This window comes from Neolamprologus multifasciatus, chromosome 12 (genome assembly GCF_963576455.1).
Source record: "Neolamprologus multifasciatus chromosome 12, fNeoMul1.2, whole genome shotgun sequence".
Taxonomy (NCBI): Eukaryota; Metazoa; Chordata; class Actinopteri; order Cichliformes; family Cichlidae; genus Neolamprologus; species Neolamprologus multifasciatus.
Window position 1 is genome coordinate 11,108,532 of NC_140450.1, and position 16,825 is coordinate 11,125,356.

General features: G+C 40.0%; 1 protein-coding gene across 2 annotated transcripts in view; it reads right to left on the reverse strand.

Annotated features, from left to right (window-relative positions):
• Positions 1 to 12,355: 12,355 nt before the first annotated feature.
• The window catches only part of pi4kab (phosphatidylinositol 4-kinase, catalytic, alpha b), a 32,276-nt gene continuing 27,806 nt past the window's right edge, over positions 12,356 to 16,825 (reverse strand). For both annotated transcript variants that reach the window (XM_085180262.1, XM_085180261.1), the window contains 10 exons: positions 16,147 to 16,290; positions 15,970 to 16,040; positions 15,079 to 15,185; positions 14,868 to 14,972; positions 14,649 to 14,774; positions 14,425 to 14,545; positions 13,875 to 14,034; positions 13,715 to 13,804; positions 13,527 to 13,610; positions 12,356 to 13,435 (listed from right to left, as the gene is read on the reverse strand). In XM_085180262.1, coding sequence (XP_085036388.1) covers positions 13,384 to 13,435; positions 13,527 to 13,610; positions 13,715 to 13,804; positions 13,875 to 14,034; positions 14,425 to 14,545; positions 14,649 to 14,774; positions 14,868 to 14,972; positions 15,079 to 15,185; positions 15,970 to 16,040; positions 16,147 to 16,290 — 1,060 coding nt within the window. In that variant the 3' untranslated portion in view covers positions 12,356 to 13,383. The remainder of the gene's footprint in view (positions 13,436 to 13,526; positions 13,611 to 13,714; positions 13,805 to 13,874; positions 14,035 to 14,424; positions 14,546 to 14,648; positions 14,775 to 14,867; positions 14,973 to 15,078; positions 15,186 to 15,969; positions 16,041 to 16,146; positions 16,291 to 16,825) is intronic.

The following is a 16,825-nucleotide window of genomic DNA, read 5'->3' on the forward strand; positions in this document are numbered from 1 at the left end:
AAACAAAAATATGACACCGCAGCTACAATTTCATGAGGAGATAATTGTTGTATACAGTTTTTGTAAATTATACAAATTTCATAATTTACCATATTACATAATATTATGATTTTATGTAACAGCCTGCCATTTGTCCCTGTTTACCTTCCTTAAGGATGGCTTTTTCCCAGGACCCTGCTGATGAGGCTGAGTAACAGGATCAGAACCAGATCTCTCAGGTTCAGGTTTGGGTTTGTTTTTTTGTGGTTTTTCTTCTTAAGGATGTGACTTACAGATACTGTTCATCTGTGTTTTGCTACTGGCTGCTACAATTTTCAAATTAGTTCTTTCTTAAGTTGTTTGTTATGTGTGGACACATCACTGGTTCATCCCTTTTTTGTGCTTGAATGACTCATAGTGAGCGTTAAGTGGCTTAACAAACAAAAGAAACACATTGGTCAGTCACCGTGAGTGGACTGAAAATAAGTGAAAAGGCAGACAAAAACATTTTTTTCAAAGACCTTGAGAAAGCATGGTGAACCATTGCACGAGACCACTTTAAGAAATCACAACTGGCTGAATGTCACAGTAACCTCATTAAAATATCTTGTTCAAAAGCATGATGATGTTATACATGTTCTGGTGAATCTGACATTAAATTGCACCTATTGGGTTTGTTTCCTCACATTTTTCTTTATCCTTGAAATGTTCAAAATAATCCTTTTTTGAAAATATAGGTGTAGCTCCCCACTTCCCCCAACTGTCCAGTCAGGCCATACTCCTAGAATAGCAACAACTACTGTATATGCCAGTAAAGTCAAGCTACACAGATTCAGCAACCATTTTCTTAGATATGTCAGTTCATTTGCTTATTAAGGCAAATATCTAATCAGCCAATCATATATCAGCCACTCAAAGCTTTAAGGCATGTAGACTTGGTCAAGATTGCCTGCTGAAGTTGGCATCAGAATGGGAAGGAAAGGGGTTTGAACATGTCGTTATTGTTGATACCAGAGGGGCTAGTCAGAGTATTTCAGAACCTGCTGATCGCTGAGATTTCCCCACACAACCACCTCTCGAGTTTACAGAGAAGAAGAGAAACTATCCAGTGGGCGACAGTTCTCTGGGCGAAAATACCTTGTTGATGTCAGAGGTCAGAGGCTGAATCATCAGATTGCTTCGAGCTGATAGGAAGACGACAGTAACTAAAATAGCCACCTGTTACAACCAAGGTAGAAGAACAGAAGAGCCTCGCTGAACACATAAGCATCAAACTTTGATGCAGAGGGGCTGCTGTAGCCCACAGCAGCAGAAGACCACAGCACCACCTCCGATGGATGGATGGATGGATGGATAGATAGATAGATAGATAGATAGATAGATAGATAGATAGATAGATATTGGGGGTTTGTACTTTCTCTGAGCATTGTATGCTCTGAACTTGGGGCACATTTGCTGGAATGTCCACTCCACACAAACCTCTGGTCACACTTGCTGATGATCAGTTACGCAAGTGCATTTGATTACTTACCCTCTTAATTCCTAAGGAAGCAGTAATGAAGTACTTTTCACAGGACTCTATGCACCCCTGTGATAAACCTTCTTTCTCTGATTGTATGTTAAAGCATGTGTCATGTGTCTTTCTTGTTTGTGCATAGTGTGTTCGCATGTTTGATGTGAAAGAGAGAGAGAGAAAGAGCTATTGCCTGCTCCATGACCCCTTTCGTGTAAACACGGACACACTCCAAAGAGGTGCTGAATGGCAGTGATTATGAGACAGAGCTTTATGTCGCACACACACACACACACACACACACACACACACACACACACACACACACACACACACACACACACACACACACACACACACTGGGAGCTCTGCCAAGGAGGGAAGACCTGCAGAGTAAGGCTTCCCCTGGCTGGCTGCCAAAACTCCATTAACAGGCAGGGGAGGAATGGAGTGTGGAAGTGGGATAAGGAGGAGCTGAAGAGCAAGGACGAACGGAAGAAGAATAAGCAGAGGTGAGGCCAAGTGAGAGGGGAAAATTATTTACTGGAAAAATAAAGTACAGAATAAACTTCTATGTGTTTGTGTATGTCTGGGCTTATAGGATTAGAAGGATAATAGGGCTAATTACTTTAATCTGATTAGTTTAAAATCAGTTCCTGGTTTCCATTTATCATAATTTATCACAACATATAATTGACTTTTTATCATTTCGATCTTGTGTACATTTTATTTGAAAGCCTGCCAGAGGGAGAAAATCTGAAAACTCACATCTTTTATGAACTAAACTTTTCTTTCGGGCCACGTTGACCGAGAGTGGATAAACAAAACAAATGTACTCATGTGTGAATATGTTTCCGACCAGGCACCATTGTTAGTGTGGACATGTCAGTTAAATGGAGCTGAATAGCTAAAAGTCTCTGGCTATAAAACCTAAGAGGAGCTGAGCATGACACACTTTAGAACTGAGATTTTTAGAGACTATACAGGACAAACAAGAATAACTGAAGATCTTTGTCAGGATCACGTGTTGTTTGCCTGGTCATGCTTCTCCTTGTCCTTTGCCCGTCTGGTCTCTTATCAGAGAGCGGCTCAGCTTGTCAGCTGGCTACAGATGACCATGTGATGACCCCTAAAACCTCCAATCAAATCACATATGGCTGCATTTGCCCCAGGACCACAGTCAGCTGGGCAAGCTCATCTTCCATTTATGAATCCCCTTAAAACAGCTGAGCTCAAGTGAATGAACGGCTATCACCAGGACACCTCAGGTCATGGTCTTACCAACAGATCATAGATAACTTAAAAAACAACAACAACAGAACAATATTGTCTTTTATAATTGGTTCTATCATTTTTCGGCCACTTCGAAGCATATAGCTGTAAAGGAAAACACTCAAGGTATGTCCCTCACTAAACAGCACATTCACTCTGGAGTTGTCTTCTGTCAAGGTGACCTGAACATGACAGTTTTATTAATAGAAAAGATCCTTTTTAGTGAAAATGTAATGATAAGTTGTTGGATCCGGAGTCTATCCAAAGGGTTCAGTTAGAATATGTTCAGTAGGATCAAAACATTAGCTCAGTTCACGCCAATTATATCCTCTAGACAAATATGTTCTGCCAAGAACTACTCATGTCTATGTTTACCAATGTAGTGAATGTAGCCACCATGACATCAGGATTCATTTCAAACAAAGTAATCATACCCGTAACTATAATCCTTATTAAACCCAAACGGACGATTTACACAGGTTTCTTGCACAATATCATGCACACATTGTTTGAGAGTTGTCTGCCATAGTGGTTGTGATGCAACCACTAATTGTAAGAGAAAAATATGTATTTCTCAGCTCCTGGGTGAGGGGTTCTTGGGGGTTGTTTAGGAAATGCTGGGTGACATCAGTCACAAAGAGGATAAGGAGACTTTCAGCATCATTTTTGGCCTCATTCAATAGGTTTTCAATAGAGTTTTACACCTGATTCCCTTCCCTACCAAAGGGACACACACACACACACCTTGTGATTGCTTTAGTTGCTAGCAGATTTCTGCGGACACTTGTAGTTCCCATGAAAACACTGACTTGTCTGTGAATGCTTACTACAAGCTGTGCGGTAGTAAAATTTGTGCAACAGTTCCTGCAGACAAGTCAGTTTTTTCCATGCAAACTTCTGGCAATGAGCAATCAAAAGGAAATTCTCACCAACTAGCGACTAGTGGATGTCATTGTCATTGGGACCCAGCCCATCTAGGCCTCTGTGACTGAGGTGTCATTGACATAACCCAAGTTAGCATCATGTGGTTAGTGGACATGCAATTGCAAAACCTCAATCAAAAAAACTTTTACTTTATTACAGCTGACACAAGGACTCTATGAGGACTGACTCCCTCATAGCCATTAGAGGAACTGCAACTGTGGGACTTGATTTTCACAGGAAAAACACAGCTGACTATGAGAGTGGGTTTTTTTTCTATCATTGTTTTTGTCCTTTTTTCCCCTTTAAAATAGTTCAGTGATTCGGTCATGGAGCAGGCACTGGTGCACAGAATTTTTATAGATTTACTTAATTAAAGCCTCAGTGTTGGACAATTGTTTTGCAGAAACAACAATCTACCTTGGGTAACAGTAATGTAATAAAATGAAATGTGATATCTAACTGTGTGTTTAAACCAATGACTGTAGAAAACGTTTTCTACAGTCATTGGTTTAAACAATTACAAGTGAACTGAAACTAGTACAGCAAACAGTCTGCAGGACAAGCAGATTCTGCAGGGGTAACAGAGGCTGAATAAATCAGACTAAATCACCCTTCTAAAACCACAAGACCAATGAAGGAAACAGATAATAAGCTCAACTAACAATTAGACGACAGCACACAACAAATCACAGCTATGTCTGGATCCACAATCAAAATTTTCAAAGAAAAATGCCACATTTTAAATAAAGTTTAACCCTCTTAAGACCCGATGTGGGGGACACCACCAGTTATTCCTCACAATGTCATAATCCATTGTTTACTGGTGTCTATCAGAGTAGCTTCCTTTGAACGAGGACTGGAGCACAATAGCTTTATTGCAAGGTGTCCCATTCTGTAAAGTGAGAAAAGGATGACCAGATGCTCTTGGAAAAGCAGATGTCCGATAGGTATCTCCTAACTACCAGAATGAGTCCTTTCATTTGACAGCTTGTGCATTTTGTTGTTTTTTTCCCCACTATGCCATAACCAGATCCATCAGGGGTATTTGGGTGCCTCTCCTTGACTCACACAACAGGAAAATATTGCCCATCTTATAGGAAACAGCTCCCGAGGACATTGATCGATGTAAATGGTATAACTGGAAGAAGAATAAGGAAACATTTGTTCTAGCTGTCACCCCAGATACACTATATGCTTATCACAGTGCTATGTAGAAAAATACAAGCTCTTTGGAGATGTTTAACCTGCACGCTGTTCTCTCACCATCCCTAGAAACCCGGGTGTCACTGAGCTTGCCTTGCAGGTTCCCAAGGGTATTTATATTTTATCAGCCATTTAAGTATAATGTCTTAGTCATAAACTGTAGCCTTGCTTTTATCAACTCCATACCTCATGGGATTTAGCTGCTGTTGACTATAAATAAAAATGAGGCTCACTCATTTCCCCACTTCTTTTAAAAAAGATTTAAAAAAAAAAAAAAAAAAAGACAAACAGGACAATAAGTGTTTTCCTTTCATTGGTTCCCTGAACAGTACTCATGCAGTACAAGCCTTAACCACGCTTTCTCTGTGGTTGTGTTTGTATGTGAATGGATTTGAAACTCGGGTTTACTTGATGCTGTTAATCTGCACTGACAGAGTGCAAAACAGAATTTGACCCATGTAATGTCCTTTTTAATCAGCGGTAATTGACATAGATAGCCCTTCATCACATCTGCATATGCCCTTGTCAACCAAACATGAAGCTTGCAGTTTGATTCCTGTGTGTCTCCATGTTTCCCTACAACTGCACCTTCACTGTGAAATAGTTATGAAGAAAGAAATGTTTCAATTGGGAACAACATGGGCAAAACAAACCCTCTAACTCTTATAGAAATCTCGCAGAACTGCTCTCTAAACATCTTCTGTTGCATATTAAACTGTGTACTGCTCTCTTCAAGCTCCCTTTTTGGTTAGGCCTGCACAGTTATTTGAGAACTTTGTGCCACTGGATGGTTCAATTAATATACAGTAACCAGTTTCTCCTTTTACCCTCCAATCTCCTCCCTCCCCTGCTGAGGGGAAAAATGTGTCTCATTCCAATTTAATGCATGGCCAATTCCCACCTCGACAGAGGAGTAATTAAAATCTGAACGCAAAGCCCCATTCATCAGTGGAGATGACAGAGAGAAGAGAGGTGGGGGACCGAGGGCTCTGTGCTGTACCCTTGAATTTAGGAGTCCAAACTAGCTCGGGAAGAGTAGAGAAGTGAGCAGGAAGAAGCTGAGGCTGATTTCTCCACACGTGATTCATGTTGTTTTCAGTTCTGTACTCATTCCTGAAGCGACCAAATGCCCAAAGCGTGCTTGTGCGTGAAAATGAATTTGTGCGCGCACATAAACATGTTATATTCCTCTGTGTAATTGGAGCTGTGCTTATGCTTCGTCTCCCAGTACCTGCAGTGTCGTCGTCTCATTAGCGTAGCACCCAGGAGTTTAAAGCCCCGCCCATCATTTCAGTAATTTCTCCGCTTCCTTATTATGGATCCCCCACCTTTTGCACCCCACGGCAGATTTTCTGTTTTGACAGAAGCCCTGCTGTGCCTGCTTTACACACACACACACAGACACATACAAACACTCAGAGCACAAACACTGCATGACCGTGACCCTCAGGGAGACCTGTGCATATCCACAATGTCCTACATGGGTGTGGGGACACCAGTGTGTGTGTGTGTCATTGTTTGCTGTCTGTGATTGCGCGTGTCGCCACCCAGCAGCTGTTTGCATGTTTTATCCTGCTGTCTATCTGCTCAAGGTTGGGGCCAGCTCTGGCGCCTTGGTGACATCACAAATCTTAAAAAGCAACTGCACAACAAAAATCTCCTGTAGTAGATTTTTCCATCATTTTTAATAAGACATGAAAAATCAAAGAGGACTCTATTCAACAGGAATTAAATTATGGGGGAAAATGTGCACTGCAGCTTTTTAATCCGCACAAAAGTTTCCTAAAGAAAGATTTTAGATGCAGCCATGCAGTGTCTTCAGTCCCAGTGGTGGTGGCATATGTCCAAGGCTTTTACGCCACCCTTTCTCTCCCCCCCCCCCCCCCCCTTCCCTCTGTCTGTTCCCTTTCTCTCTATCTTGCAGTGGACTGCACTTGAGCTTGAATGGTCAGAGCAGGATAGGCAGCTGCCTGGTCCCTGTGCACCAGAGAGAGGACAGGAGGGGAGAAGGGGGTGCACGGATTTTAATGAGATGCACAGTGTCAATGGCCACTCTCTCTGAAGAGGGCAAGAAGAAAAGGGTGCTCTCTTTTTCTCTCCACTCCCCTCTCCTCTGTGCCCCTTCCTTCCCTCTCTCTGTATCTCCTGCCCTCCTCCCCAGCTGGCGAGGGGCTTTGTTAGGCGCCAGATGATACCCCAGATGCCCCAGCCCAGCCGCCCCTTTTTAGCTACATTCACCAGCCTCCCCTCAGGTCAGAGGTCACCACCGGGCATCTGAATGGGTCTCCGTGGCAACAGTGGCCATGGTGGTTGAGAGAGTGGCAGAGGCTTTTTGTTGTTGACTGGTTATGGACAGTGCTGAATTAATCTGATCCAGGCTCTATGGGGAAAACTGAAATATGATTTGGGGCATGAAAAACAAACAAACAAACTAAAAGTCATTGTTTTGCTGCAAAGGCATCGTTATTCTTATTTAATGTGGAAATATGTTTAGGTCATAGCAGTTAAGTGGAAAAGGAGAGTGTTTTGGAGAAGCCTTGCACATTTCATACCCAGCACCTAGCTTGTTGGGATGTACTATAGTTTATATTCTGATGTTCCTATACACTGATCCTGTTCTAGCCCCCTGCTGGGTAAATATACAACTGCATGATGCAGCTGCCCCAAGGCAACTAATAAAATGTAAAATGGGTCAATTAAAACCTAATTTTAATGACTGGAAAAAATGCTGATTAATTCTGTTGTTACAGCCATGAAATCTTTTTTTATTGCAGGGATCACAGCTGACTGGAAATTCTTACAGATACTTGTGTGTGTGTGGTTTTTGTTTTGTTTTTTGAACAAACCGTACCATGACAGAAATTGCACAGAAATAAATTTTTATGAGAAGAAAAGCTTCTAATAGGAGTTTTGCTTGTTTTGTGTTTTTTTGTTTTGTTTTAACAGTCATAGGTAGGTTTACATCCTGAGTACAGTGAGTAGGTCGGTAGTACGTTTACGGCACAACTTATATGAAAGCACAAAGGCAAACTTTGATTTGTGAGTCATGGTTTGATATTTTGATATCAATACAGACCTCATAAAGAAGACAAACCTTTACATACCACAGATTTTATTTTATTTTTTTTACCTTCTTAAAGAAATGATTTAATCTGATTTTAAACTTTTACAGATAAAATGTGTCAGCTTCTCTCTGCTGTGACTCAAGTAGTTGTGCTGCAGTTCTTCTGTCGGTCACGCTGTCCAAACAGATCAAAGGTCACATGATAAGGAGTGGGTGAACACTGCTTTCCATTCAGCAGCCCAACAAATAGCGTTTAACACGTGGGCATCGAGAGAGAAAAAGAAGCTTTGGCTCCAGTGTGTGTCCTGACAGGCGTCTAGGTAGAGGAACTTTTTCAGCCACTGATTTGTTATGCAAATACAGTATTTTCTACTAAATACAGTGGAATATACCATTGTGATGGATTTAGTCTGACTGTGCGTGCTGGATGTGTGTGCATACACATGTATGTTTGTGTAAATGTTTGTTACCCACAGGGAAACAGTGACTCTGTGCTTTTCTTTAGTCATCACAACCTTAGATAACAAAACTGATCAGCGTCGGCAGCACAGAAGAGAGGCTGCCCCTGCGAAATGCAGCCTCATAAAAAAAAATGTGACCATTTACAAGGAGTTTTTTCCCCCTTCTGAAAGTTTACTTAGCTGACAGTTTTATTAGAAAGCTTAAGCACAAAATTCTTTGCAATGAATGTTACCTTCAGGAAGGCTTTATAAATAAGTTCAGTTTTTCAAGAATGGCATTAAACAAACTGTAATTGTAGTTTGTTGTGTTTTTAGGAAGCTGTTCACTATTTTCCAAATATTCAGTTCTTGTGTACTGCTGTACATGCAAGTGTAGGCCTGTGCAATCCAAAGATGGATTGGGAGGTTTGACATTAGCTTATTAATTGTAAACGGCAAAATTAGTGACTTAATATATATGCAAATTACAACATGTGCTATTAATAGACCAGCTATCCATCATTGGGGAAATTTAAAGGGAAGACCTGCTTGCTGTCCTTTTAAACACCCATAATCTAAGCTAAGTCACGCAAACATCAGGGTGCAATGCATTTTGAAGTTGCACACAGAGATAATTATGAAAGCAGTTTTTCTCACCCCAGATAGATGGGAATAATATTGAAGTTTCTGACTAAACTCAATGGCTTTCATCTGTTTCTATTTCTTCAGTAATAATTTGGTCTCAAGGTCTGTGAAGTAGGTAATATGATCCAGTAATCCATTCGAAGCTACAACGAAGGGCAGATACTATAGTATTTATTGGAAATTTCAAGGATAAAAAAAAAGTAATAATAAAAATTTAAAGAAATGTGACTTTAGTGTGGCACTGGTTTCACCCATGAAAAAAAAATGAATCAGCACTGCTATTCACCACCCTGCAGCCACTATTCCTGATTAGCTCCAGCTTCTCATTAAAAGGCCTAACTGTCTGCGCTGGGCATTTGGACAAATAGCTCTTTCTACTCAACTCCACTCCTCACATCTGTGATGGCTGGAACAGTTGAGAGAAGAGTTAAATACTGCAGAGCACATGGCAGGCATGCAGGGCCGCTGACGCTCAGGAGGCATGAATGTGTCACAAGGAAGCCTTCAGAGCGATACAGAGCCACATCATCTGTCTGTTTAGAGACAGACAAAAGAAAACACATCACAGGGTTTTCACCAGTTAGAGGCTCATCCAGAAAACCACAATGTGTGGACAATTTCTAACATGTGCTGACATTCTTATACCAATCACTCCATCACAAGTAGCAACCTAATGGCATTTAGCATCCACAGACTAACACATTAACTCAACTGCATTTCATACACTCAGCATCAAAATACACCCAGTGTGAAATCCGTATCTAATGCTCAAAGCATCATTCTCTTTTTGTGATTTTCCCAATTTGCACACATAAAACAAACAAAAACATTATTTGAATGAAAGACAGGTTGTGAGAAACAGATATGTACCAGTCTGGTGTCATTTAGACACTTGCACTGAGTAATAGATGGACATTATGATGGCCCTTAGGTGCAAAATGCAACAATATAACACCAAATAAAACACAAAACAAAAAGCTAAAGTTAACTTTTCACTAACTTTTCTAAAGGGTCATTGAACATTTTGAAATCTTGTCTTTTCCTGTTTTGCATTTTGAGTTTGTTGTTGTTTTTCCTGTCTTATTGTGTTTTCTATAATAATGTGTTAGGGCCACAATAAATGTGAAAAAATAAATAAATGAAAATAAACGAATGAATATATATATATATATATATATATATATAGAGATAGATAGATAGATAGATAGATAGATAGATAGATAGATAGATAGATAGATAGATAGATAGATAGATAGATAGATAGATAGATAGATAGATAGATAGATAGATAGATAGATAGATAGATAGATAGATAGATACTTACATATACATATATACATATATACATATATACATATATACATACAAAGATCCTAACTTTGAATCTCTTGTTTGGTCCAGATGTGTTGCAGTGATGCAGCAACATCAAAATTACATCAGTGTGTTCCTCTCCTGTGAGTCATTACACAATAAAAATTTAACCTAACAGAGTGTGAAGAGTACACCAACATGTAACCATCAGCACCTTTTTTCCCCACATTGAAATATGTAGACGTTTGATGAAAATCACTGCAAAAAAAGTAGAAGAAAAAACTAAGCAAGTGTGCTGTCATGGGATCTTTGCTACACTCACTCACTGCATCTGACTGGTTGGCCTCCAGCGTGTGCTGACCCTGAGCTGGTTCTGCTCTATCACTCCCATCTGGTAATGCAACCAGCAGCCCACTCCAAATGTACTCTAAGCTGCAGTCTATAAAGGCTGCCCGTTTAAAAGTTACATAAACAAGTCACATAAGCAGACTTGGCTGAAACTTCATTTCTAAACAGAAAATTTAGATTATTTTTCCAACTTCATCTTTTATTAGCTGTTGAACTATTGTTTTTGACGCATGTGTCCGATTATTCACCTAGTGCTGCTGTATGAATCTGAAGTAAAACCTTAGCTAGAGTATTTCATACGCTCCATACAGCAGAAACAGGAGTGTACAAGTTCACCTCCATTTAAAGTCAAGCTGCTGTCAGAGGGCACCATGTTCTCCAAAAGCAGAATCTGTCCGTGCATCTCTAAATGCTTGAAGCACACTTGAGGTCACTTTTATTAGAGGGAAAAGGTTTGGTAGCATTCTTGTTAGTGTGTTATGACAGAAATCAGCAGTATCTTTTTGAGCAGCTCGAGAACTTGGACACAGATTAAATGATGCCAGTATGTGCTGCCCTCTGGTGGATATATAACCAACTGTTAATCAGGGCCCTTTAACAGAAACGAATCACAGATCGTCTCGTGATCACAGTACTATTTGTACAAAGTGATGGTTTCATGATAAAGTGATTATCCAATACTGGGTATATAGCATCACTGTCATCTATGATACATTCACTACATGGTGGTTAGTGTGTATCTGTGATCAGTAATACAAGGTCGCAGTCTGGACTTTGGACATTGCAAAACCTTGATTATTTTCTTTTTCAGCCATTGTGCTGCTGGATATTTGATATGAGGTGTTTGTGCTGATATGCTGTTTGGCTTTCACCAGATGATGTGCTGTGCAAATGGCCAAATGTCTCAACTTTGTTCTCATCTGTCCTACAATTGAGAATTTCTCAGATGTAACTTTGCAAATCTACGCTGTTTGTTTTTAGAGATACATTTTCTCCTGGGAACCAAATAAGCTGTATTTGCTCGATCTTTTCGTAATTGTACTTTAATGAACAAATAACAGGCTGATCAAAGCTTATTAAGTCTGAGCTGCAGCTCTTGGGATTTATGCAGTTTCTTTACTGGCCTTGGGACAAATTTGCTGGGACATCCACTCCTGGGAAGACTGTGGCATTGTGTTAGTACACCTCAATGCTCCAGACCAGCAAAATGCCAAAACATCTAGTTTTATAGAGGTGCTCACACTTACTTGTGATCAGTTAATTAAGTGCATTTTACCAGGAGCACCTAGCTGCTACTTACTCTCTTAATTCCCATGGAAGCAGTCAGTTTTTAACAGGACTGAATAGAGTTGTTTTCACACGACTGTATCACTCTGACTCACTTCCCCTGCTGTTGGCTGTCTGAATTATTTCTTCAGTGCAAGTTAATTAACTTCTGTTCACTTGATCCTCTCTCGCTTGATAAGTTCTACCTAAAGAAGTCAAACTGTAGAAAGTCTGAGCAGTCAAATTGCACGATAAATCAATTTAAATATAAATATTGGCATTTTGCACCAATATGATCATATACTGCTCAATATTTTGTTTCAACCTTACAGTACCACCAAGTGTAACGCCTTCTGTTCTGGTCAGTTTGTTTCACAAGGCATCAAGAAATACTGTGATAATTCTTTATTTGATTTCATATCTTATGCATTCTCATTCAAAAGGCATGAAGATAGAAAAGGAGACAGAAAATGGGTCATGGCTATAAATATATAAAGAGGCAAAATCTTTACAACCAGTAACAATAAATGAAGGCTTACGCTGACCGTACAGAAATGGGGCACAGCACTGTGGATTACTAAAATATCTTTGAACAAAAGCCACATTGGACACAGGCTACATGGTAGTTAACATTTAACTTCATGCAACTGCCCAACAATTAAGCTGTGCCTTACCTTCACAGACAAACAATAGAAAACTGACTGACTTAAAACCATTTATTACCCCTCCCAATTTGGCAATGCTAAATATACAAATCTCAGCCCCAGTGTTTCCCAGAACATGTGAGCATCATTTCTGTTGAAAGTGGAAATATGAAAAATACATACAGTGTAACTCTATACAGTCAAGTCTCACTGTAAATACAAGTACCATGCCACAGATCAAAGTACTCTGGTCCATTAAAAAGAGAAGCACAGTAGTACAGTCAAGTACGAGATGACAGAATAGGCCACAATGGTCAGAACTGAAACTGGTCTACTTTAGCTACTTTAAGTATCCAATTACATTTCAAACCCCACCTAAAAATCAACAGAAAGCACATTCACGGACATTATAAATTATTTAAATTTGGCACAAATGCTAATAAAGTATTTTACTTAACGTGCAGATTAACAAGCATTTTTTTTCTAAGTACACAGAAGTCAAGATGCCAGTGCAATAGAATAATAATTAATAATATAATTGATTTTCATATGACATAATAAATAAGAGAAAATGTAATGTAAATGTAAAGCAAAGACATTTTTATAATTAAACAAGACGCTGAAACAAACACAAGGGACAGCAGCCAACAATCAGCAAAGACAGTGAGCCACAATCTTCATTGGTGAACATCATCAAAGGCACACACGCAAACTCACGCACGCACGCACACACTATGTACCAGCCAATATATGCACATGCTTAGGCACGAATGTTTAATATGGGATCTGGTTTTGGTAATACTGGAGCATGTCGTAGGTCCTACTCCTGTTTAACACAAAGGAAAAAAAAGAAGGATGCAATCAGAACTCTATATATACATATTTGTTTCTTAAACATAGAAATAAAATCTACCAACCTGTTGCTGAGGAAGCAATTCTGGATGACTTTGATGATGAAAGATGCTGCATCTTTTTCACTCAAACCTGGGTTGAATCGCTGCCTAGGTGTGAGGAAACAAGATTTTTAACAACAACAGCAACTAGCATCAAAGGTTCTAATCGGCTTATTCATATCAGCACAAAATGCAAAAACATTCTCACTCACTTGAGCAATTTGATGGTCTGTCCTCTGAAGCAGGGAAGACCAGTGTCCAGCATGAGCGTGACCAAGGAGACGACTGCATCCATGTAGGGCCTGATTCACCACAGAAACTTGTCTCAATGTTACTATTCAAAGATCAGTTATTATTTTCTATAGCACTCACCTGACAGCCAGGTATCCCCTAACGCACATCTCCATGAACCACTTGAAGGGTGTCGCCTCCATTTTTCCACCCATAATCATCACCATTTCATCAGTTAGCTTGATATCTGGCTCCCAGCCGAGGTTTCCACCGGGAGAACTTTCAAACATGAACCCAAAGTCTGGAAACAAATAAGCACACAGATGTAATTTCAATAAATTAATAGGGTTTTTTTTTTTAAAATAGGAGTTTGGTGGGGAAAAGATAATTTTATGTAAAATTTATACAACTATGAATATTCAGAAGAGTTTTCACAAACTGCAGTCAGAACTTTTTCTCTAAGCATTTTTCTCTATGCCACACAGTAATTGCTTTTTATTGATGTATAAATGTCTGTAGAGCCTTAAAATTCTTTTAAGAATGGTAAACTACTAAACAGCTGAATTTTCATCATAGATTAGTGAGACACAGTTCATGGGAAAAAACTGGCAATTTTACTTGAAAATCAAAAAAAGCAACCGAAATGAGTTTCAATAAGAGAACCACACAGAGAAACACACTGAATACACACCAATGTGAATGAGGTGGCCCTGGCTGTCCAGCATGATGTTGCCATTGTGTCTGTCTTTTATTTGCAGCAGGAAGAGCAGCAAGCTGTAAGCTGCCATACTGCGAATGAAGTTGTACCGTGCCTGAAAGGACAAGAGTTGGAGGAAATATGAAAAAAATCTGGCAATAGGAAAATGGTCTTTTAACTGACAGATGACTAGAAAAAAACTCAGATTCGGTATTTACCTTCTGGAAGGCTAGAGTGGATTCATCTCCATACTGGTTCCTGAAATAGTCGTACATGCCAAAGTCTGTCTGACGGCCCAGTTGGTCACGAGACTTGCAGTCAGGGATGCACTCAATCACTCCACACTGTGGCACAACATCGGAAAGAGGAGGAATAAGAGGAAGTATAGATTTGCACATTCAGTAGTTCATGTAAGGAAGGAGTTGGTGTGAACTTACTCCTGGAGCAGTGGCCACCACCCTGTACGGAAACACATAGAGGTCGAGGCCCACCATCTGGAAGATGTTCTTAAAGAGGCTGATGATCTGAAGGGCCAGCATGTCCTGTGAACACAAATCAGCAAATAGTAGAGAAAATTAAATCGGGCTAAAATAGAGATAGTGATGATAATTAGGGAGAGGTTAATTATCAGAAGTATGAAAGTGAGACCTGTCTGCAATCATCTCCAACTTTGAAGATGGCTGCCTGCCAACAGATCCTCTTTGCCTCCTCTTCACTCTTCCCCTCATCCACCGAATCTGAGCGACACAGCAGACCTGAGGGAGAAAGGTTATGGCACACTTTTAATCTCAGTGCAACTTTAATAAATATTTGTACAGCAGTTTTAAGGCACATTAAAGATAAGCGTACATATCTAACAAACAAACACACAGTCAGACACATGATCGTACACTCATCCTTCAAACAGATTCACACACACTCACATTAGAAGAACAAGAGGCAAAAGAATAATGGGCGAAAGATTAAGGAAGAGCTAATTCTTAGAAATTAGTTTTCAGCAGTCATTTAAAACAAAGCACAAATGTATCTGAATCTGTTAGATTTAACAAATATTACAGTTATGTATAAAGAAAAGAGATATGAACCAAGGATTAAGCCCTGGGTGATTCCACATACTGGTGGTGCTGATGACGACATACAGTTGTTAAAATGAATTCTGATGTGTCTGTCAGATAAGTGTGACGAGAACCACGTGACCAGTTTCAGAAGCATTAAAACTACTCCCTATCCCCTGCTCACTCAGAAATGAATCCTTACTGCGCTCGAGCTTCATCATACAGAATAATGCCTGTTTAGAGTTTGAGTCTAAGATTTGCACCAATAACACAAATTATCTGAAAGCCAATCCCAGTCCAACAGATCTAACTAAAAGAAAATTAGAACCCTGCATTACTCACTGAAGAGAGACTTTAAGTGATGCAGGACTAATCTTGTGATTGGAGGAACTTCAGTTAATTTGTAACAAATTGACTGAAACACACATTGTTGTGCACAACAGAGCAGCACATGTTTGAAAGAGCCCTTTAACATAACCAGTACCTTCTTTTTCCAGCTCAATGACTCCACACCTCTTAACTTTGAACTTGGCCAGGTAGGGAGCCTTGGCAGCACTAAACAAAAACACAAAGAGTAGAAGAGCATATTTTTTACACTTTAACATTTCACTGTTTTATTTTAATTCTAAAAAAAAATGTAAAAGTTGGTTAGTATGCCCACCTCTGCATAGGAGTACCAGATTTGTAATCTATATCCAAAACTATGGCCTCTGGGTTACTGGGCAGATAACAGCCAGGCTGGACTTTGATCTGTGACATGGCTTCCAGACAGGCCCTCTTCCTCTCCTCTCCTTTGGGAAAGGGTCTGACAAGGACAAACAAAACAACTTAAACTCACAGAGTTACAACACTTGTAGGTCTATTACCTCTGTTACTTAGAAAAGCATGCATGGGTATCTCCATGAATGACTCCAGATAATATGTGACAGCCAGGCTCTGCTGTTAACCACAGAGGGGAGCTGCCAGGGTAGAGTCTTAAAGTTATGGGACAGACCCTTCTCCCCTGGCTTGTTGCAATTAGTGCTGTAATAAGGGCAGAGGGGAATTTCCCAACCTCTAGTGGCCTGACAAAACACTCTCTGTATCAAGGTTGTCAGAAAACAGCTCATCAGCTGCAGAATGTACACACTAGTGGACAGGCGGTCGGGGGGCTGGGGAAACACAGCATAGCCTGTTTTCCAAAATTAAGTATGGTGGGAGTGACAGCGAAGCAACAAATAGACAAATAAATGAACAACAAAGGGATTTAAAGAGCAGAACACTGGAGCCAGGGGAAGGAACAAAGCTTCTTGGCTCATGGGAATAAGTGTTATCACTTCATGAACACTTTGCAGATTACC